Source organism: Elephas maximus, chromosome 26 (assembly GCF_024166365.1).
Source record: "Elephas maximus indicus isolate mEleMax1 chromosome 26, mEleMax1 primary haplotype, whole genome shotgun sequence".
Lineage (NCBI taxonomy): Eukaryota > Metazoa > Chordata > Mammalia > Proboscidea > Elephantidae > Elephas > Elephas maximus.
The window spans coordinates 45,695,181-45,717,474 of record NC_064844.1 but is presented as its reverse complement, the minus strand read 5'-3'; the positions used below and the strand labels follow the sequence as shown (position 1 = coordinate 45,717,474).

The following is a 22,294-nucleotide window of genomic DNA, read 5'->3' as shown; positions in this document are numbered from 1 at the left end:
AATGTTTCAACCAAAAGAATGCAGCCCTGGAGGTGCTCACTTGTCTACGCCCAGAAATTTGGAAGACAGCTACCTGGTCAATCAACTGGAAGAAATCCATATTTTGCCCATTCCAAAGAAAGGTGACAAAACAGAATGTGGAAATTAGTGAGCAATATCATTAATATCACATGCAAGTAAATTTTTCTGAAGATAACTCAAAAACAGTTGCAGCAGTACAGTGATAGGGAACTGCCAAAAATTCAAGCTGGATTCAGAAGAGGACATGGAACCAGGGATGCCATTGCTGAAGTCAGATGGATCTTGGCTGAAAGCAGATTATACCAGAAAGACGTTTACCTGTGTTTTATTGACTATGCAAAGGCGTTAGACTGTGTGGATCATAACAAATTACGGATAACATCGTGAAGAATGGGAATTCCAGAACACTTAATTGTGCTTATGCAGAACCTGTACATAGACCAAGAGGCAGTTGTTCGAACAGAGCAAGGGGATATTGCATGGTTTAAAATCAAGAAAAGTGTGCTTCAGGGTTGAATCCTTTCTCACCGTATTAATCAATCTGTATGCTGAGCAAATAATCCCAGAAATTGAACAATATACAGAATGATGTGACATCAGGATTGGTGGAAGATTCATTAACAACCTGTGACATGTGGATGATACAACCTTGCTTGCTGAAAGTGAAGAGGACTTGAAACACTGATGAAGATCAAAGACCACAACCTTCAGTATGGATTACATCTCAACATAAAGAAAACAAAAATCCTCACAACTGGGCCAATAAGCAACATCATGATAAATGGAGAAAAGAGTGAAGTTGTCAGGGATTTCATTTTATTTGGATCCACAATCAACGCCCATGGAAGCAGCAGTTGAGAACTCAAACGATGCATTGCACTGGGCAAATCTGCTGCAAAAGATCTCTTTAAAGTATTAAAAAGCAAAGATATCACTTTGAGGACTAAGGTGCATCTGACCCAAGCCATGGTATTTTCAATTGCCTCATATGCATGCAAAACCTGGACAATGAATAAGGAAGACTGAAGAAGAATTGACTCCTTTAAATTATGGTGTTGATAAAGAATATTGAATACACCATGGACTGCAAGAAGAACAAACAAGTCTGTCTTGGAAGAAATACAGCCAGAGTACTCCTTGAAAGTGAGGATGGTGAGACTTCATCTCACCTACTTTGGACCTGTTATCAGGAGGGACCAGTCCCTGGAGAAGGCCATCATGCTTGGTAAAGTAAAGGGTCAGTGAAAAAGAAGAAGTCCCTTGACTAGATGGACTGACACAGTGACTGCCAACAATGGACTCAAACAGAACAATGATTGTGAGGATGGCACAGGACCGGGTAGTGTTTCGTTCTGTTGTACATAGGGTTGCTATGAGTTGTAACCGACTTGACGACACCTAACAACAACAAAGTATGTATATTTTATATAAATGAAAAGGAGCCCTGGTGGAGCAGTGGTTTAGAGCTCAGCTGCTAACCGAAAGGTCATCAGTTTGAACCCATCAGTCGCTCTGAGGGAGAAAGATGTGACAATCTGCTTCTGTAAAGACTGTATAGCCTTGGAAACCCTATGGGGCAATTCTACTCTGTCTTACAGGGTCGCTGTGAGTTGGAATTGACTCGAAGGCAACGGGTTTGGTTTTTTTGGTTTATATGTGTGTGTATATATATATACATCAAACCCATTGCTGTCAAGTTGATTCCGACTCATAGTAACCCTATAGGTCAGAATACAACTGCCTCATAGGGTTTCCAACGAGCGGCTGTTGGATTTGAACTGATGACCTCTTGGTTAGCAGCCTAGCTCTTAACCATTGCACCACTAGGGTTCCATATATATATATACAGCTCTGATTGTATCTGACGGTGTGAAGCAATGAAGTAGCAGAGCTCTGGCTCATCTGGTTGAGGTTTGTGGGTGAGGGGTGCATGGGGCAGCCAAAGAGGAAAGTGTGCCAGAGTCTTAAAACAGAGTACCCTAGAGACTCTAGTCTCTGCATAATGTGGCAATTCCCATAACTGCCTCCTAATTTCCTGGGCTATATAATGTGGACAATACCTACCTTGCAGCAGTGTGGGGAGGGTTTTGTCAGATAGTGTTTTTTGGAAAGACCTAACTGTCCCCATTTTTCTCTAGTATCTCACTAAATCTGGCACATAATGAATGCTCCTGAGCAGGAGGCCCCCAGTGCATTTGCATTCACAACTAAATATCCATACACCTCTACATGTTTTTCCACACTTGTGTGTCCTAGTGAAATGTATCACCTTTATGATGGTATCTCAGAAAATCATAATCACTACTAAAAAATGTATTGGTGCTGAGTGTGGGAATTCTGAATATTCATGATTTTAAGGCAACCAAACAGGCTGGACTAATGCCTGTCCCCTCTCAACGCATGTTGATTCAGTGGGTCCGGGCTTCCCTGAAACACCGAGTACTGAGGAGGAAGGGGGCTTGAGCTGCAGTGAGGTGGATTCCAACTTCACAGGAGAACAGCTGCCTGACAGCGATGGCAAAGCAAAAGTTCAATAGGCCACCACAGAGCCCTGTTGGCTCACTTTCCAAGGCAGTGGCCAGTCCAGGGGTGGAGAGGACCAAGTTGCCAAGGCAGGTTCTACATCAGTTTGGCCCTGCCAGTCTGGGCTGGGGGGGTGTGTGGGGTGCAGCCCTGGGGCACAGGCTAGGATCCACAGATGCTCTCTGACAGCGATCTCTGTTGGGCTTCTGGACATGAACCCACAGCATGTGGTCCCCAGTGAGCCCCTCTCTACTACCTCTGGAGAGATGTTACCCAGTTGGAGGTGGGAGGGTAGACTCAATGACCTGTCCAGATCTGTTCCAGACTTGGCACTGACGTTCAGTGAAATCTCCCAAAGTCATGGAGAAGTGAGAGTGTAAGGACAGAGGGAGGTGGGGGTGAGAAGGAAGAGTGTGTGAGAGATGAGTGGCGGCAGGTCTTGGAACTAGTGAGAGCGTAAAAAACTTGCAGGGCCTTTTGCAGATGGCAGTACCCATTATGGAAAGGTCTGCTGGCTCCATGGGGACCCTGGGCCACTTCCTACCAGCTGCCACAAAACCCAAGGTACCCCGATGCATGATAACCAGGTTCCTTGCAGTAAGCAGAACCAGCAAGGAAACCTTTATGATGTGGTACAGCAGGAGTAGAAGGGTTGCGCGCTCCCCAGCAACATCTACTTTCAGAGCCTGGTTCAGCTTTCAGGGGAGGGTGGCCTGGACCCCCTGGCTTTCTGCTTCAACCTGCCTGCAGTTCCCCAGTCAAAGGGGCTTATGGGAGAGAGGTGACCACTGTCCACCAGAAACAGTGAGGAGAGTGATCAGGGAGAGAGGGGTTCCACTAGCTTTGCTCTGCAGAGGAAAAGCACATTTCTGTTCACCATAAGGAGAAACTTGCCAAAAGCTCGTGGGGCGGACAGTTGCTGGGCCTGCCTTGTGACGTAGTGAGTTCTCCATCACTGGAGCTATGCTAGCAGAGCCAAGGGCATCATCAAGAGGATTCCTGCATCTTTGAGCGAGTGAGGTTTTACATCACTCTCAGTTCTGAAATTCAATAATTCTATGAACCAGAAGCACCATCATTTTGTATCTCAGGTTTGTCATCATTGTATAGACCTGTACAACGAGAAGTTAAGTGCCATAGAAATCATGAGCAGCAATGAAGACAGAACCTGGGTGGGAGGATTTCCATGTACAAACCAGAGGGAGAACTGGCTTCTTTCTTGACTCCCTGGCTCTCTAATTCTTATCTCCCTCTCTGGAAGCCTCCAATTTCTACCTCCCCTGGATCCTTGAGGTTTATTTCATTCCCAGGCACCATCCCCGACCCTCTGTCACTACCTCCCCTGCTGCACAGTCTGAGGGTGAGGGTTAGTTTCTTTTCTTTTTTCCAAATTTTCATTTCTCTTGGTAAATGCTGAAGAATATGCACAGCAAAACATACACAAATTCAACAGTTTCTATACATATGATTCAGTGACACTGATTACATTCTTCGAGTTCTGCAACCATTCTTACTCTCCTTTTCTGAGTTTTCCACTCCCATTAACATAAACTCAATCTCCCCTAAGGTTCTTATCTAATCTTTCTTTTTTTCTCTCTTACTTTTTTGTTGTGGTGAAAATATACACAACAAAACATTCAACTATTTCTACAAGTATAATTCAGAGACTGATTACATTCTTTTTCTTTTTTCATTCAAAAATTTTATACACAAATTGTTTTGTGACATTAGTTGCAATCCTTGCAATGTGTCAGCACTCTCCCCTTTACCTTTCCATCCTGGGTTCTCCGTGTCCATTCGTCCAGTTTTCCTATCCCTTCCTGCCTTCTTGTCTTTGTTTTGGTCAGGTGTTACCCATTTGGTCTCCTATACTTGATTTAACTAAGAAGCATGTTCCTCACACGTGTTGTTTGTTTTAATGGCCTGCCTGATCTTTGGCTGGAAGATGGGCTTCAGGAATGGCTTCAGTTCTGAGTTAGCAGGGTGTCCAGGGGGCCATAGTCTCGAGGATTCCTCCAGTCTCTGTGAGACCAGTAAGTCTAGCCCTTTTTTGTGAATTTGAATTTTGTTCTACATTTTTCTCTACTTGTGATCCCTGTCAGAGGTATCCGGGCACCATCTAGTTCTTCTGGGCTTAGGCTCGCGGAGGCTGTTTCACACATGTGGTCCATTAGTCCTTTGGACTAACGTTTTCCTTGTGTCTTTGGTTTTCTTCATTCTCCTTTGCTCTGAACGTGCTGGGATCAATTGGCGTATCTTAGACTGCCACTTGCGAGCTTTTAAGACCCCAGGCACCACTCACCAGAGCAGGATGTAGGACATTTTCTTTATGAACTATTTATGCCAATTGACCTACCTATGCCCCCAGACCATGGTCCCCAGCCTTCAGCCCCAGTAACTCAGTCCCTCGAGGTGTTAGGAAGTGTCTAGAAAGCTTCTATGACTTTGAGTTGGTCAAGTTGTGCTGACTTCCCTATATTGTGTGTTGTCTTTCCCTTTACCAAAGTTAATGCTTGCCTACTATCTAGTTGGTGATTTTCCCTTTCCTCCTCATAACCACCAAAGATTTTTTTTTTCTGTGTGTAAACCTTTTCTTGGGTATTTATATTAGTGGTCTCTTACAGTATTTGTCATTTTGTGATTGACTTACTTCACTCAGCGTAATACCCTCCAGATTCATCCATGTGGCGAGCTGTTTCTTGGATGCGTCATTGTTCTTTATCGTTGTACAGTATCCCATTGTGTGTGTGCCATAATCTGTTTATTCATTTACCTGTTGATAGGCACTTAGGTTGTTTCCATCTTTTTGCTGTTGTGAATAATGCTGCAATGAACATGAATGTGTGTATGTCTATTTATGTGACAGCTCTTATTTCTCTAGGATATATTCCTTGGAGTAGAATTGCTGAATTGTATAGTATTTCTAACTTTTTAAGGAAGTGCCATCGTTTTCCATAGTGGTTATACTATTTTATATTCCCACTAGTAGTTCATAAGAGTTCCAATCTCCCTCCAACCTCTCCAACATCTGTTATTTTCTGTTTTTTTGTTTTTTTTTTGATTAGTGCCAATAATGTTGGGGTGAGATGGTATCTCAATGTAGTTTTGATTTGCATTTCTCTAATGGTTACTGATCTCTCGCATTTCTTCATATGTCTGTTAGCTGCCTGAATGTCTTCTTTGGTGAAGTGTCCATTCATATCCTTTGTCCATCTTTTAATTAGGTTATTTGTCTTTTTGTTGTTGAGGTGTTGAGGCCTCCTACTTTCTTCTTCTTCTTCAGGAAAGAGTGGAGGTAGAGTATGGGGCTACGTGGGACGGAGAAAGAAAAGAAAGAAGGGGGAAAAAATGGCATGGAAGTAACCAGCAAGTGGAAGTGGGGCGGACCTGGGGTGGCATTGGGCCAGTATCTCTCTAGCCAAGGCAGCATGTACTAACTCAGCAGGAAGGGGTAGAAGTCGGGTATGGGGCTAGGCGGGAGGGAGAAAGAAAAGAAGGGGAAAATATAATATTTTATATATATATACACACATATATATATATATGACGTGGCTGGAGATGGCAAGTAGGCTGGGGCGGGCCAGCGCCTCTCTAGCCAAGGCAGCATGGCGTGGCCTAGCAGGAAGAGGTAGAGGTGAGGTACGGACTAGGTGGGAGAGAGAAAGAAAAAGACAAAAGTCAGGAGCCGGCACGTGGGGGCAAGGTGGACCTAGGTTGGTAGCAGGCTGGTAGCTCTCTAGCCAAATCTGGGAGGGGTGGAGGTGGCACATGGGGAAGAAGGGTGAGGGGTGGATAAGGGTGTTTCTCTGATTACTGGGTACTCTGTCTCCTGTTAGGAGCTCCGTGAAGTTGCCCTGCTGTACTCTCTGTCCAGGGTCATTGATGGCTGTGCTCCAAGATGGCAATGCTATGCTGTGTTAGTTGGCAGGGGACCTCTAGTCCATATCTCCCCTTGTTCTCTGTTTCCTTCAGTTTCTTCTTTCATTCAGTGTTTACTTCTTTATCCCTTCAATTGATGTTTAGGTTCTAGGATTGATGTTTGTATGTTTTACTTAGTTTTTTGGGTCTTTGCTGCAGAAGGATGGCATGATGTGTCTGTCTAGGGCACTGTGTTAGCTCCACCTCCCCAATCTAATCTTTTGAGTTGCTGTTGTCAATTTGATCCCATAAGGATAGATCTTGAAAGAGCACAGTGCTCAAAGTAGACATTTTTTACTCATTAAGCTAAACTATTATTTGGTTTTAAGAAGACTTCAGGGGATATTTTTGGTTTAAGGTTTAGAGATTATCTCAAGGCATTAGCTTCAGGGGCTCGTCCAGCCTCCATAGCTCCAGAAAGTATGGATTCCATGAGAATTTGAAATTCTGCATTTTCTCCCTTTCGATTAGAATTCTTCTAAAGAATCTTTGATCAAAGAACATACAGTTCTTCTGGTCTCATGGCAAAGGAGACAGTTGTTCCTGGAGGCAATTAACCACACATTTCATTTCTTCCTCCTATTCCTGACTGTCTTTCTTACTCTATTGATCCAGGTGAATAATGACCAATTGTTGTGTCTTGGATGGCTGCTTGCAAGCTTTTAAGACCTCAGGCACTACACAGCAAACTAGGATGTAGAACAGAAGCACTAAACACTTTATTAGGCCAATTAACTGGGATGTCCTTTGGAACCATGACCCTAAACCTCCAAACCAAGGAACAAGATCCCATGAGGTGTTTGGTTGTACATAAGTAGGCTCAGCAGCTACACTTTTTTTTTGTTGTTATTGTAATATATCTATCCCACAACTTTTGACAATTCAACTTCTTACAGATGTACAACTTACTGACAGCAATTACAGTAATCCATTGTGCAACCCTAGCCTTAATCAATGCGATTTTTCCATCACCATAAACCAAAACTCAGTACTCCATAAGCAGTAGCCCCCCCCCCCTTCCCCTTCCCTCCCAGTCTTGGTAATCACTAATAAACTTTGGTCTCTATAAATTTGCCTTTTTATATAAGTGAGGTCATACAATATTTGTCCTTTTGTGATTAACTTATGCCACTCACCATAATGTCTTCAAGCTCCATTCACATTGTAGCATATATCAAGACTTCAGTTTTCTTACTGGCTGAGTAGTATTCCATTTTACGTATGTACCACATTTTGTTTATCCATCCATCTGTTGATGGGCATTTAGGCTGTTTCAACCTTTTAACTATTTGGAATAATGTTGTAATAAACATTGGTGTACGAGTATCTGTTTGAGTTTCTGGTTTCAGGTCTTGAGTACATACCTAGGAGTGAAACGCTGTGTCATATGGCAACTCTATTTTTAGTTTTTTGAGGAACCACCACGCTTTTTTCCACAAGAGCTGTACCATTTTGCATTCCCACCAGCAATGGATAAGGTTTCCGATTTCCCCACATTCTCACCAACATTTGTTATTTTCTGTATTTTTTTTTCAATCTTAGCCATCCTATGGAAGTGATATGGTATCTCATTGTGGCTTTGATACGCACCTTTTTGATGGCTAATGACATTGCATATCTTTTCATGTATTTGGTGGCCATTCGAATGTCTTCTTTGGTGAAATGTCTATTCAAGTCCTTAGCCCATGTTATTACGTTAGTTTTTGTTAACATATGACAGAAAGAGAGGCAGCAGAGAGACCAACTCATCCTGATTTATCCAAAACTTTTTCAGATTTAAAACTGAAAATCTTGTGTTCCGGAAACCCGCTCAGTCCTGGGCAAATTGAGATAGCTGGTTCCCCTACGAGGCAGGTGACTTAGAGACAATTGTTTCTCAGAAACTTGGGGGCTATAGATTAGGATTGACTTGAATTTAGACAAATTTACTTCCAACTCATGAAAGATCTGCACTCTCCCACCATTATAACAAACCATGAGATGGCTACTGCTTTTTATAGACGAGGAAAAGGTCATTGTTCTCAAGGTGCCACAGCTGGTGAGTGAGTGGAGGGGCTCAGAGTCCAGCTGGCTGCAACAGCATCTGGAGAAGAAGGGGACAAAGAATGTGCTGGGCGAATGTGAAGGTCCATAAGCCCTTAGAACAGTGCATGACACATTGCAAATACTCATTAAATATTAGCCGTTGTGATAAAGATGATGGTGATGATGATGATGCAATCTTCAAGGAAAGGGGATCTAAAGATCAGCCCCCTTACTGGGGGTTGCTGAGGTCAGACAGACCACACATGCCTTGGCTGGCTATCTCTGACTTCACATGTGGCTCACGCCCATAGTGTCTTAGGAGCTCTTCTGAGCTTGCCCTCACTAACGGCAGTGGGCTTGGAGGTGACTGCTACCCAGGCACCAGGGCTAAAGGTGGCTGGCCCAGGTGGCTGATGTTCTTACCATATCCACACCTAACACACACTGAAAGAAATTGTCTCTGGTTTTTCACACCTCCCTGAGAACCACACCTTGCCTGACCACTTCTCTCCAGTAAGGAGATGACCAATAGCTTAGTCTACCCCTGGCTTACCTCTGGCCCTATTATGGTCACTGGACACCTTTCCCCTGTTGCCAAGCCCAACCCCACCCAGGCATTCCAAGACAATCCCCTTGCATTAGTCAGCCAGCCACCTGGGTGAGGTCCACTCTGCCCGAGCTCACCGCATGGCCCCCAGCCCAGCTTCAAAATTGCCCTACCATTGCCCTGAGGAGGATTCCTGAACTCCACCCCATCCAGCACCTGGTCCAGGGCCTTCAGCCCAGACCTCTGCTGCTGTCTCCTCGAACCAAGCTGCCCTGCGCCCTAGCTGCCAGGACTCCCCTGCCATCAGACAGGAGCTCCTTGGTGAGCCAGGCTGGACCTGGCTGCCAGAGTCTGCCTTGGGCCTACTCTCCCATGGCATGGGGAGGTCAGGCTGCATTCTGGTGAGTCCCCTTTCTCCTCTAACATAGACTGCCCATGTTATTATTTGAGTGGCCTGGAGGGAGCCAACGGAGACGTTGGAGACTGGGGCAGAGCCCTCTAAACCTCCCCACTTGGCACAACACTGTTTCCTGGGATTACACAGCAAATCAGTGCCAGAACAGGAAATCAAACCACATAGTTTGAATCTCTAACCAACAGCAACAACAGCCTTTAGCCAGGAGAGAGGCAGGTCTCAGGTGACTACGGTACAGGCCTGGCTGGGAGATAGGATAACAGGTGGGCTCCGGACCTGCCACAGTCAGGGAAGGGAGTAGGCAGCTGAGACTGCAAAGTGGAAGCCGTGGACACTGCGGAGGAGCTGGCCGTTTTCTCCAGAGCCAGGGACACTGCTGGAGGATTTTAGCAGCAGCAACATGGTCTGATGTGGAGTCTGGGAAGATCATTCTGGTTGGTGTGAAAAATGGATTTTAAAAAGAGAAAGACCAGTTAGGAAATTATTGAAGTAATCCAAGAAGGAAATGGATAGCAGAGTTCACAGGTCTATCTCCTACGAGGCCACACACTCTCAGAGAGCCAGGTACAGACAGTGACAACTAGTGAAGGTCCTCACACACGGCAGACACTCAATAACACCTAACGAATAAGGCTCCGACTCAAGCCTTAGACTTCCGGCCACCTCCCCTCTAATGCACTGTGAGTCAGAGAAAAGGCCTGGGCCAGGAGTGAGGAATGACTTGGAAAACAGATCAAGAAAGTGATCAGTTCAATCCCCTCCTGTGATTCATGGCAGCCACTCGGGCAGGACAAGTGTGGCTCCAGAAGCCAGTGCTCTCCCTGCCCCTCCTTTCTCCACCCAGGCCCCATATCCCTACCCCAGGCCAACGAGACCTCACTGCCTACCCTAGTACCCTAGCCCTCTAGTACCCTAGCCAGGTCCTTTCCTGGGTGTCCCACAGGGGTCAGGCCGGGAACATTCTGATGTCCACTTGCCACACACCTGTCCCCTTTAAACTTTCTAGGTACTGTTCCCTCCGAGCCCAGCAAGCTGGCTGGGTGAACTAACCGGATAAACTAGTTGAGACTTGAGGTCTGCCTGTGCTGTTTCCCGAGCTCAGTGTGCTCAACTTGTAGTCCGCACCTGGGAGACATGAGGCTGACAGGATGTAGCTTTCTGGAGCATCGATGTTACTCAAAGATTGCGGAAGCGGGAAAGTACAACATACTGTTATTTGGAAACAAATAGGTATGTTATGGAGGAAAAGATAAAAATTCATGTGACTTTAAGATAAAACACAAAATATCAAAGAGATATGATACTCAGGATGGTACTCAGGGTGAGGCAAGCCACGTCCCTAGGCACATCCCCCTTGCTTCCTTACCCCACTCCCTTCTGGAATTTAGGGCATCTCGATGAGGCTGTTTGATAAACACTAGCTTAATGCAATACTCCCTGATGATACTTGCGTTTTAACCTAGTCCTTCTGTGCTCTAAGCCAGTATCCCCCAAGGGTGTTGGATGCAGCATTCTTCAGAACACAAACAGGCATTACTGATGCTTGCGCAAACAAATGGGAATTGTCATTAGGACTCCCCAGTTCCCACAGAGCTCCGGTGCACTATAACTTCCTCAGAGGCTGTTAGTTTTCCCACTTTTCTGGAGGCAGGGAGGTCAGCACCAAACACTGACCAGATTGAGGCCCAAAGGTAAAAAGACCGGGAGCAACTGCCCTGACTGGTGCCCAGGGGTGTGTAAGAGCCTCCAGCATTTTCTCCAGAGCCCTTCTTAGCATTTCCATTCAACAGGGCAAAGAGGCTGGGAAGACAGGCTGAAGAGGAGGGCTACTCAGGGGTAGTTTCATTCTTCAACCCCTCATTGTAGTCTGAGGCTCCCTGCCTTGGTTTCATTCCCCACCCCTGAGCAAATTTAATCCATCCCAAAGAGTAAGGCACACCCAAGGAATCAAGGTCCTCTACACGGAGGAGTTGGGGGTTGAGCAAAGACAACCTGGCCAGCTCACTCGTACCCTTTGCTTTTGCCAGGTTTCATAACAGGTCTCCCAGCAAAGCTCAGGCCCAGCTGGCCTTGCTCCTGGTCTCACCTCAATCAGCAACTTCACTGCATGAAATGAGACTCTGAGAACCCGAAAGGACCTCAGAGATCCTTGAGCCCAGGCCCAAGTGTTCACAGCAGAGAGAATCCAGAACTGATAGGCACTCTGTGGTTGTGGAAAGAAGACGGCTCTGGAGTGAGCTGACACCATGTGGGAATTTGTGATTTGTCATTTACTGGATATGTGGCCTTGGATGGGCCTCAGTTTCCTCAACTATGGAATGGAAATGCTTATAGCTGTCTTGCAGAGCTATTGTTGAGGTTAGGAAAAGTTTAGGAATGTAGATTAAAAAATCAAGTTCAAGAGGAAAGATATACCAATCAGCTAAGACCAGAAGAAAAGTTGAAGCACATAAATACATAAGATCCTAACTAATTACTAAAGGAGAACTTTAAATCTATCCTTAAATCTTCCTAAAAAGCCAAAGTAGAAAAGGAAACTGAATGGGTTATAAGACTTAGTATTCGTAAGATAAACACATGCCATTGCAGAATAAAAATCAAGCTTTCACTTGATTTCAAGCTCTTGCTTTATAGCTACACTAATCAAGACTGTGTCATATTGGCAGAGATAGAGACACACAGATCAATAAAACAGAATAGAAAAACAGGAAATAGACCCAACCAAGTACAGCCAACCAATTGCTGACAAAGGTCTAAAGACGATTTAATAGAGAAGGAATAGTCTTTTCCACAAACGGTGTGGGAGCAATTGAACATCCATAGGCAAAAAAAATGAACCTTAATCTAAGCCCCACACCTTATATAAAAATGAACTCAAAATGGATCATAGATTTAAACCTAAAATTATAAAAATTTAGGAGAAAACCTTTAGGGACTAGGACTTGCTGAAGAGTTCTTAGACGTGATACCAAATGCACGATCCATAAGATAAAAATTTGATAATTTGGACTTCATCAAAGTTAAAAACTTTTATTCTGTGAAAGACCCTGTTAAAAGAATGAAAAGACTGGGAGAAAATATTTGCAAACTACATATCCAACAAAGGATTTGTAGTTAGCATCTATAAAGAGCTCTCAAAATTCAACAGTAAAAAAGCAAATAATCCAATTAGAAAATGGGAGTATTGACACATCACGGGGTTGGCAACCAATGTCACAAAACAATTTGTGCGTTAACTATTTAATAAGAAACTAATTTGCTCTGTAAACTTCCACCTAAATCACAATAAAACGAAAATGGGCAAAAGACGTGAACATATGTTTCTTTGAAGAGAATATACAAATGGCAAATAAGCACATGAAAAGATGTTCAGCATCACTAGTCAGCAGGGAAATGCAAACTAAGACCGTGGTGCAGATGAAGACCACCACAGACATATTAAAATAGCTAAAATAAAAGTAGCAACAATACTGAATGCTGTCAGGGACGCAGAGAAATTAGATCACTCACACATTGCTGGTGGGAATGCAAAAGGGCATGGGGACTCTGGAACAGAGTTGGGCAAGTTCTTAAAAAAACAAACATGCGACTACCACACAATCCAACAATCGTACTCCTGGGCATTTATCCCAGAGAAATGAAAATTTGTGTCTACAAAAAGACCTGTACCTAATTGTTCATAGCAGCTTTATTTGTAACAGCCTCAAACCGGAAACAACACAAATGTCTTTAAATGGGTGAACAGTTAAACAAATTATGGTACGTCCATACCATAGAATATTATTCAGCAATAAAAAGGACCAAACTACTGATTTATACAACAACTTGGGTGGATCTCACAGACATAATGCTGAGTGAAAAAAAGCAAGTATTAAAAGGTCACATATTGTATGATTCCATTTATATAACATTCTCAAATGACAAAATTATAAAGATGGAGAACGAACAGGTTGGTGGTTGTCAGGGGTTAGGAATGGTGGTGGGGAAGGAGGTGTATGTGACTACGAAAGGGTAGCACAAGTGAAATCTTTGTGGTGATGGAATAGTTCTGTGTCTTGATATTGGAGGTAGGGTGATGGTTACATGAATCTACATATACAATAAAATGGCATAGAACTGTACACACACATTTTGGCAAGGTCAGTTTCCTGTTTTTGATGCTATGCTATAGTTACGTAAGAGGCAAGCTTTGGGAGAAATTGGGTAAAGCTTACACTGGACCACCCTGCACTATTTTTGCAACTTCCTATGAATCTATAATTGTTTCAAAATAAAAAAGTTTTTTAAACCTTCAAACTAAATTAAGTTTCCTCTGGTTTTAAGAACTCATGATTCCCCCATGGTCCCTCATACGAGAGCCCCCAAGGACTGTAGGGGACCACTCATCTATAGTGGTCCTGTTGGATACAGGCAAGAGTAAATTCACGCAACTATTTCTTCATGTCATTCCTCAACAGAAACTGAGGGTGGAATGGCTAAGTCCATGTCAGTGAATGTTAAGAGTGTAAGAACAGCAGTCAAAGCAACCCAGCCCTATCCAAGTTCCTCTGACGGGCCCAGGAGCGCCTCCGGCTTCTTCTCAGCCCACCATTACCAGCTTTCCCACTTCTCTCTGACTCTCTGACTCATTGACTATCTGCAGGCCAATGTGTCCATGGGTGGAAAGGGGATTGAAATAGGGCTGATGGTGGTTAAAACCACGGAACAGGATAAAACCAAGCAGGGGTGTTATGAGAGAGAAAGATGAGGGGGAAAGGTCTAGACCTGAGGGACCATCTCCGTTCCTCTGCAAGGACCATGACCTCCGTGCACAAGTGAAGCAAAGGAAGAAGAGGGGAAGTCGCATTGCCACCCAAACATTCCAACACCACATCTGGGTTTCCCAGGATGGGAAAAAAGTCACTGTCACAAACGAATTCAGAGAGATGAAACGAGCTACAGTTGATCCTCATTATTTGCAGATTCCATAATTGCAAATTCACCTACTAGCTAAAATTTATTTGTAACCCCAAAATCAACACTCCAGGTGCTTTCCCAATCATTGGTGGACACGTGCGGAGTGGTGAAAAGTTTAAATTGCCTGATGTGCACCTTACATCCCTAGCTGAGCGTGGACAAGGTGATGCTCTGCCTTCTTGCTTCAGTTCTTATACTGTAAATAAGGTCCTTTTCAGTCTATTTAGTACCATGTTTTTTCAGTTCTTATGCTTTTCATTAGTTATTTCACTGCTTAATATGGTCCCCAAGTGCAGTGCTGAAATGCTGTCTAATGTTTTTAAGTGCAAAAAGGCTGTGATGTTCCTTATGGGGAAAATACACGTGATAGATAAACCGTGTTCAGGCATGAGTTATAGTGCTGGTGGCTGTGAATTCAATATTAACAATTCAACAACATGGTACATCCAGAAAAAGGAAGAGGAAATTTGCAAATATGCCCGTGAGGCTTCTCCTAAAAGTACTAAAGTAACATGTATAGTGAGTGATGAAGCTATGGAAAAGTGTCATAATTTGTGAATTCATGAAATGAAGACCAGTACAAGGTCCCAGAAGTTATGCATAAGAATTACTTGGGGAAACTTGTTAGATTCTGATCCAATATATCTGGGTAGAAATGCAAATTCTCAGCAGAGAACTTGTTAGAAACGCAAAATCTCAGCAGGGGTTCAAACTGGAAAGAATTCATTGGAAGCCTTGCTTTAAACAGAACCACATAAAAAACAAGGCTATGTATTGATTGGTTGACCAAAACTTTGTGACCAGAGGCTCACAGGAACCTAACCTTGTATTTCCTGTAGGAGCAATGGTTCAGTATTCACTAATTCAGTGTTCAGGGCTGCTGGGTGGTGAAAATGGTGATGTACTCAACTACTAGCCAAAAGGCTGGTGGTTCAAACCCACCCAGATGTGCCTTGAAATACAAGCCTGGCCATCTTCTTCTGAAAGGTCACAGCTTTGGAAACTCTATGAAGTGGTTCTACTCTATACACATGGGGTACCTCTGAGTCAGAATCGACTCATCAGCAACCAACAACGACAACAATTCAGTGTTCACAGTGAGTTTATAGAACATAACTACTGTGAATACGAGAGTTGACTATATGTATATTATAAAATATATTATACTGTTCCATTTATTCTGTGGCAGAGTAGGTCACAAATTCATCACCAGAATAGAAAATGGAAGCTCAGAAGGGCTTTGAGCACCATCTCATGAGGAGAGGGTCTGAGTGACCTGTGATCACCTCACCCTGGCCCCACCCATTCCCATTGTTCACTCTTGTTTCTCTCCACTCCTACAAGCAGAGCAAGGTGACTTACTGGGGACAAATCCCTACCCCCAAGAACACAATAAATGCTGTCCTAAATGCTAGAGAAACACCACCCCTGGAGAGGAATATGCATATCTTTGTTCCCTGGGTCAGTTCATCAATCCTCAGGCCCAGGGAATACTACTGAGAATGTTTTCCTGAGCATGAATTTCAGGATTTTGGGATATAGCACTTTCTTCTGGAAATAGAAGTTTAAGCTCAAGATGCTTCCCCATGGTTCAGGTTCAGGAGCTTCAGGAAGTTATGGACACAGGCCAGGACAAAGTGCCTCTGTCCCCATTTCTGGTTCTCCCAGGTCAGAGGTCACCAGGGCCACCCCGGCTAAGTTGTGAAATTTGCTACCCCTTTTTTCCCACCTCCCAGCTCTTCACCCCTCCTGGGACGTTCCCCTCACTCACTGGATAGAATTAGTTCACTACACTGGGGCCTTGGGTGTGCAGGTCCCTGAAATTTGGGCAGCAGATGCCCATCAACCACACCTGTAAGGTAACCCCAGTGTGGGCCCCGAAGAAAGCTTCATTTTAAGGAGAAAGAGATCTCGGTCGGGCTGCCAGGATAAGTTAGCCACAAAGGCACCCCTGTAATCGCTGAGCGAACCTGTTTTTAATTCAGAATTCTGGACTCTGAACTGCTCCCTCGACAGTGAATGGCGAACAGGTCCACTGCTTCTTAAGAATCCTGTGAGCCAGCAGTAGCAGAGACTATTTCTAGATTAAACACAAAGCATTTACTTCTGCAGGGTCAAAAAAGAAATTTACCCTGAGACATGCCGGGATCCTTAGATGAGAGTTATGAAGAGTGAAAAGTTGTGAGCCTGTTAGTGGTTAGGAGCATGCCTCCTGAAGTCACTGCAGCTTCTCCTGGCCATGGCAGGGATATGTGTGTTACCAGGGCCTAGAGAAAGCACTGACCACTTGAACAAGCATTCCCATGGTATCCCCACCTGCTAAATCAGAGTTGAGCAGTACCGTGTTGGCAGGGTAAGGAGGATCTGGGAGGTGCAGTAGTTCGGGTCTCTGACTCTGCAGTTTCACCTACCTGCTTCTTCTCAACTTCACCCCTTTCTGGTTATATGACCACACACAAGGGCTGATCTCTCTAAGCCTCCATTTCCTGGCCATTAAAGAAGACAATAACAGTGTCTGCCTCATAGGGTTGCGGTGAGGATTAAATACAAGTAAAATATTTCCACAGTGTGCGGTACATCCTAACAGCTCAGTTACCATTAGCTGAGTCCCTGGGTGGCACAAATGGTTGAGCACTCCACCACTGGCTGGAAGGGTTGGCAGTTCGAACCCACCCAGAGGTGCCTCAGAAGACAGGCCTGGTGATCTGCTTCCTAAAGGTCACAGCCTTGAAAGCCCTATGGAGCAGTTCTACTCTGCAAACATGGAGTACTTCATGAGTTGGAACTGACTAAACAGCAACAAACAACAGCTACTACTATTCTTTTGGACATTATCATTTTAACTTCATTTTCTCTTAACTATTCATTTTCTCATTAAGTATTGGAACGAGACAAAAGCAGTGGAACAACAGCTCTTAAATGATATTTGAAAGTGCAGTCCTGCTTGTTGAGACAAGAATTGACCTCACTTTGATACCAGTCCCAGAGAGTCCAGCATGGTTGACAAAGCCCTTTTCCTGTGCCTTAGCCCACATAATCCTTACTGAGACTCAGTGAGATGGGAATTATTAATATCACTCACTTGTTTCTCAGGTAAAGACCCTGAGGTCCAGGGAAGGTGAGAAATGCTTCCCCGTGTCACTCAGTTAGTAAATGGCTGGGATGGGACAGACGTGAATTTGAGTCCTCTGGCTTCATTCTTTCCCCCTAAACCATGCGGAGTAGTGGTTAAGTGCTACGGCTGCTAATCAAAAGGTCAGCAGTTCAAATCCACCAGGCGCTCTTTGGAAACTCTAGGGCAGTTCTACTCTGTCCTACAGGGTTGCTATGAGTCAGAATCGACTTGACCGGAACGGGTTTGGTTTTTCTGGTTTAAACCGTATGGAAGGAGCCCTGACAGCACAGTGGTTAAGTGCTAACCGAAAGGTTGGTGGTTTGACCCTACCAGCTGCTCCATGGGAGAAAGATGTGGCAGTCTGTTTCCATAAAGATTACAGCCTTGGAAACCCTACTGGTCAGTTCTACTCTGTCCTATAGGGTTGCTATGAGTAGAATTGATCTGACAGCAGTGGGTTTGGTTTTTATTTGTTTGTTTTAAAACCAGATGGCACACAGATTTTTGTAGCAATAGTCACAAGCTGATTGGTTAGTCTGTACCTCAGGGTGAGTGATGAAAAGAAGGCCCAGCAATGAGGAACCTAGAAAAATGACAAGTCCTCAGGTTGGGTGTCTCCTACTCTCCCCACATCACACATGGCACAAGACATGTGCAGCCTGTACCCTGCTGGGCGGGTGGAGGACAGTCACTCAACCTCTCATTGGGAAGGGAAATCTTCCTTCAAATAACAAAGGCCCCAAACAGCCATTAGTGCCCCGGGAGGAAAAGGTATAAGGGAGCTTAACCAATGGAATTCCAGACTCTAGATTTGCCTTGAGATATTGAACTTCTACCCAGTTTCAGGTTGATAATCTAAGTTTATCAATCTGATCTTAGAATTACTTCGGATCAAATGAGCAGATGATCAAGACAATTTGATTTTTGGAGTCAAGAAAAGCTCTTAGCTGGTATGAACTTTTGAAAGGTCAGTTAGCCTGGACCCAGGACTCAGGCACATGTGGCTGCATTATCAGCATGTGAGAAATTATCTTATTTTTATAGATCTTCAAAGAAACTTCTGCCATAAATTCATTTATTTTAGAAACCCAGGCTGGGTCTAAATGGGTCAGTCTAACTGGGGGTTACCCTCACTGTCAGAAACCTATTCTGGGATAACTAAGAACCATCTCTCCTGCCCTTCTTGGTAAAAACAGTGGGAGACTGCCTCACCCTGGCTCCCTCCTAGCCCCTCTCTTATCAGACCACCCAACCCTTGCCCCCACCCTTTCCGTCGCATTTCTAATAGATAAACACCCAATTTCCCACAATTCTCTGCTGAAATTTCTCCAAGACCCTTTTAAATGGTGGAACCAAAAAACTGCACATAGTGTTCCCTTCTGATCTCACCAGGGGTGAGGAGGTTCACAGATTATCTTAAGCCATCTCAGAATTTCTGTGCCTTATTTATATCCAACAGTAGAATTAATTCGATCTTGTTGTTATGTGGATAGAGAGCAGAAGCAGGAGCAGGACTCCCAACTCCACTGCTAGTAAGCTGGGTAAGTAGGTAGGTGGGATCCACTATGACCTCCAGACCCCTTTCTGTTGGACACTCACATAACCAGCCCACAGAGACTCCCAACCTCCCTTTGTGTGACCTGGGCTACCCTAAATTGCACCAGTGGAGGCTTTATTCAGCCCCACCTGATTGTCAGAAACAACCTCTCCGGACCATAATCCCCACCCTGATCCTGATGCAGGCTCTGGCCTATCACATCTTTACCACAATGGCGGTGCCCTCCGGACTGTATTTCCCACTTGCTTTGGCCTGATAGAACAGGACCGAAGAATCTAAATGAGAATTCCACCATTCCAGGTCCTCCCAGACCTGTGAGGGAGTGCAAAGTGTTCCTGAACCCTGGGGAAGGAGATGACTTCATCCCACAGCTGCCAACACCCCCAGCTTCTCTTCACTGCCCCCCATAACTTGTCAGATGAGAAGCACCTGCTAAGCCATTGTTAAACTCTTAGAGCCCTCAGCTTTCCTGGGGCCATTTCCAGCCCAGGAAAGCTGGTCCTATAGCCCGCCTGGACTGTTACCGGCCTCGGAAAGCTGCTGCAGAGGGGAAATTCTGGACCACGGACGTTGCCTGGAGGAGTAGCATACTGGGGTAGTATCGCCTCCGCACCCCGCCCCCGGCCCCGGCTCCTGGGGAATATGAGCACCCGGGCAAGGAAAACATCCCCTCTGCCACCCAGCCCAGGATGAGAATGGAGGACTATGACCTCCTCCATCTCCATCTCAGCGGGACCACAACTAATCTCCCATCTGGGCACTTCCAAGCCCAAAAGCCAGCAGGAGACAGAAAAATTACTCCACGAGATGTTATTTTTCAATCAAAGAGCAGGAGAAGCCAGAACTACGTGAACAGAGTTGTCCCAGTAAGCAGGTACTTTCATCGTCCTATATTTTACCCTAATGAGGGCACGTGAACGCGCGCGCGCACACACACACACACACTCCCAGCACTCGCGCCGCGGGTCCAGGGCCCCTTTGCCCGCCGTGCCAGGTCCCGCGGGGATGCGTCCGGAGCGAGGTGCCAAAGGCGGGGTACGCACCCTGGTGCACCCAAGCCTGCTGGACTTGGATGGACAGCGCCGGCGCCCGGGACCCCGCCAGCTTGGGCCCGGACGACCCAGAGGACTCCGCTCACCTTAATGTTGTGGAAGACCGAGCGGGAACAGCGGCCGACTCGGCCCGAAGAGGCGTCTCTGCGCTGGGGCGCCCCAGGCTCCGGCAAGAGCCCCATGCTGGCGGTCACCCGCGGGTCCAGTGACCGGCCAGGCAGCAGCGGCGGCTCGGGGGCGCGTCCCTTCCGCCCGTCCGGGAAGGCGGCTGCAGAGCCCAGGGACCGCGGCGCGGCGCACTCTCAGGGCCGGGAGCCGGGCGAGCAGGAGCCGGGCGCCTCTGGCTGGGGCGGCCGAGCCGGTGGGTGGGGAGCGTCGCGGAGGTGGCCGGAGGAGGCGCGCAGCGCAAAGACTGAGCAAAAGTGAGAGCCCAGAAGTTTTTATAAGTGGCTGCAGTCGCCGGCGCCGGAGCGGATGATGAAATGCTCTTCCTCCTCCCTCTTCTCCTCCGGTGTCAAAGGCGCCGCGAGCCCCCGCCCCTGCGGCTGCCGCCCCCCTAGGACAGGTGTGACGCGGCGGCGGGCAGCACTGGACCTCTTCCCGCGTCCCGGCTGCGCGCGCGGGCCCGCGGCGCCTCTCTGCTTCGGGAGGAATGATAGGACTCGCAAGGCTCGATCACCCCCGGAGAAGCGGAGCGTCCAGGAGAAGGAATAGTATAGCTGGAGGAGACAGAAGGGGCAGGAATGCAGAGGGGCCTAGGGGACTGGAGGAGTGTGAAGACTGGTGCAGCTGCGACCAGTGGGCGGGAGAGGAGCTAGTATAGCCCAGGGGAGGGGTCGACAGGGCTAGGGGTAGGGGAACTGAAGGGTAGGGGGGTGCTGGAAGGGGACCGAGTGTGCTGGAGGGCCCAACGCGAGCCAGGGGGCGGGAGGGGGCCTGAAGTAAGAGTGGGGCTGAAAGGTGGCGGGGGAGGGAGGGGGAGGACTTCTGGAGGAGAGGGGAGCACCCGCGCCGCTCCTGACAGAGCAGAGCCGAGGAGAGTTACGTAGCCGGTCTCTGCTTGTTTGCACTCGCAACGAACCTGGACTCTCGGTTCCGGTGATGGCTCCGAGGCTTGCCGAGGCTCTGTTTGTGCTGAGGTCTGATTTATATTTAAACTGCTCTTTGCGCAGGAGAGGGGGAGGGTTACAAGGTGGAGGGGTGGGGGCCGCCCCGGGCTGGGCCCGAACTCTCTGGACCTGAGCCAAGGTAAACTGCAGGCGCTGTCAAGTGTCAGCACTGCCTGGTCTGGGCTGCAGTGCTGCGGGGGATGGGGAGGGGAGCTTGGACTGAGGGGACGCATCCACCGACCTCCTTCTCAGGGTTGGGGTAAACAACAGGTTTATTTTCTCCCCCAAGCCTTTTTACCGCCAGGGTTCCAACTGCAGAGAAGAGAAAGGAGGTGAGGCTTTTCAAAAGAATAAGAATGTTCTGTCAAAAACAGCTACAGCAAGGAATCCACTGCCGGAAGCGTTTTTCCAGCTCCCTAATTCTCTGTAGTCCCCTTCAGAGCCAACCTCTCCAAGCCATCCCAGCCCCAGGAAAAGATTCCGCTTAATACCTGGGAAGCTTTGGCTAAGACAAAGGTCACAGAATGGATGAACCATGCAGGCATCTTATTTCTACCCAAGACCTGTTGCCTTTGTGTGCCTGGTCTGTACTGTCCTGTATTCAGTGGCTATTCCTATCCACCAGCAGCCCAAGGACCCAGGTCACCACAGCATTCAGTGCTGGGGATGAAGCCATTAGACAAGGGCAGCCTCAGGCCACTTCAGTTACCCACAGAGGGAGTTGGTGGCTTTCCAGAGCCCTGCGGCAGCCCTGGCCCCAGAGCAGCCATGATCTATGGGTCCCCAGTCTGCTCCCTTGAAAAACATGGACCACAAGACAGCTAACACTTTGGAGCACTCACTGTGTGCCAGGCAGTGGACTGCAACACCATAGTGGATGTCTATTGTGCCGGGCAGTCTGCTGAGCACCCATGTGATTCCATGCCATCCCAACATTGGCCCTACAGTTATAGGATTACAACCTGGAATCTCCAGATGAGGATGCCAGAGACGTCAATGAACTTACTCAAAACCGTGCAACTAGTCAATGGTAGAACTGGAATCTGAACCCAACT

General features: G+C 46.5%; 1 protein-coding gene across 1 annotated transcript in view; it reads right to left on the bottom strand.

The window, feature by feature from the left end:
* SLCO2A1 (solute carrier organic anion transporter family member 2A1) overlaps nt 1–21,270 on the bottom strand; it is a 112,532-nt gene extending 91,262 nt beyond the window's left edge. The window contains exons 1-2 of the mRNA XM_049870597.1: nt 21,212–21,270; nt 20,217–20,849 (exon numbers count right to left, since the gene is read on the bottom strand). Coding sequence (XP_049726554.1) covers nt 20,217–20,312 — 96 coding nt within the window. The 5' untranslated portion in view covers nt 20,313–20,849; nt 21,212–21,270. The remainder of the gene's footprint in view (nt 1–20,216; nt 20,850–21,211) is intronic.
* Between the last annotated feature and the right edge of the window lie 1,024 nt (nt 21,271–22,294).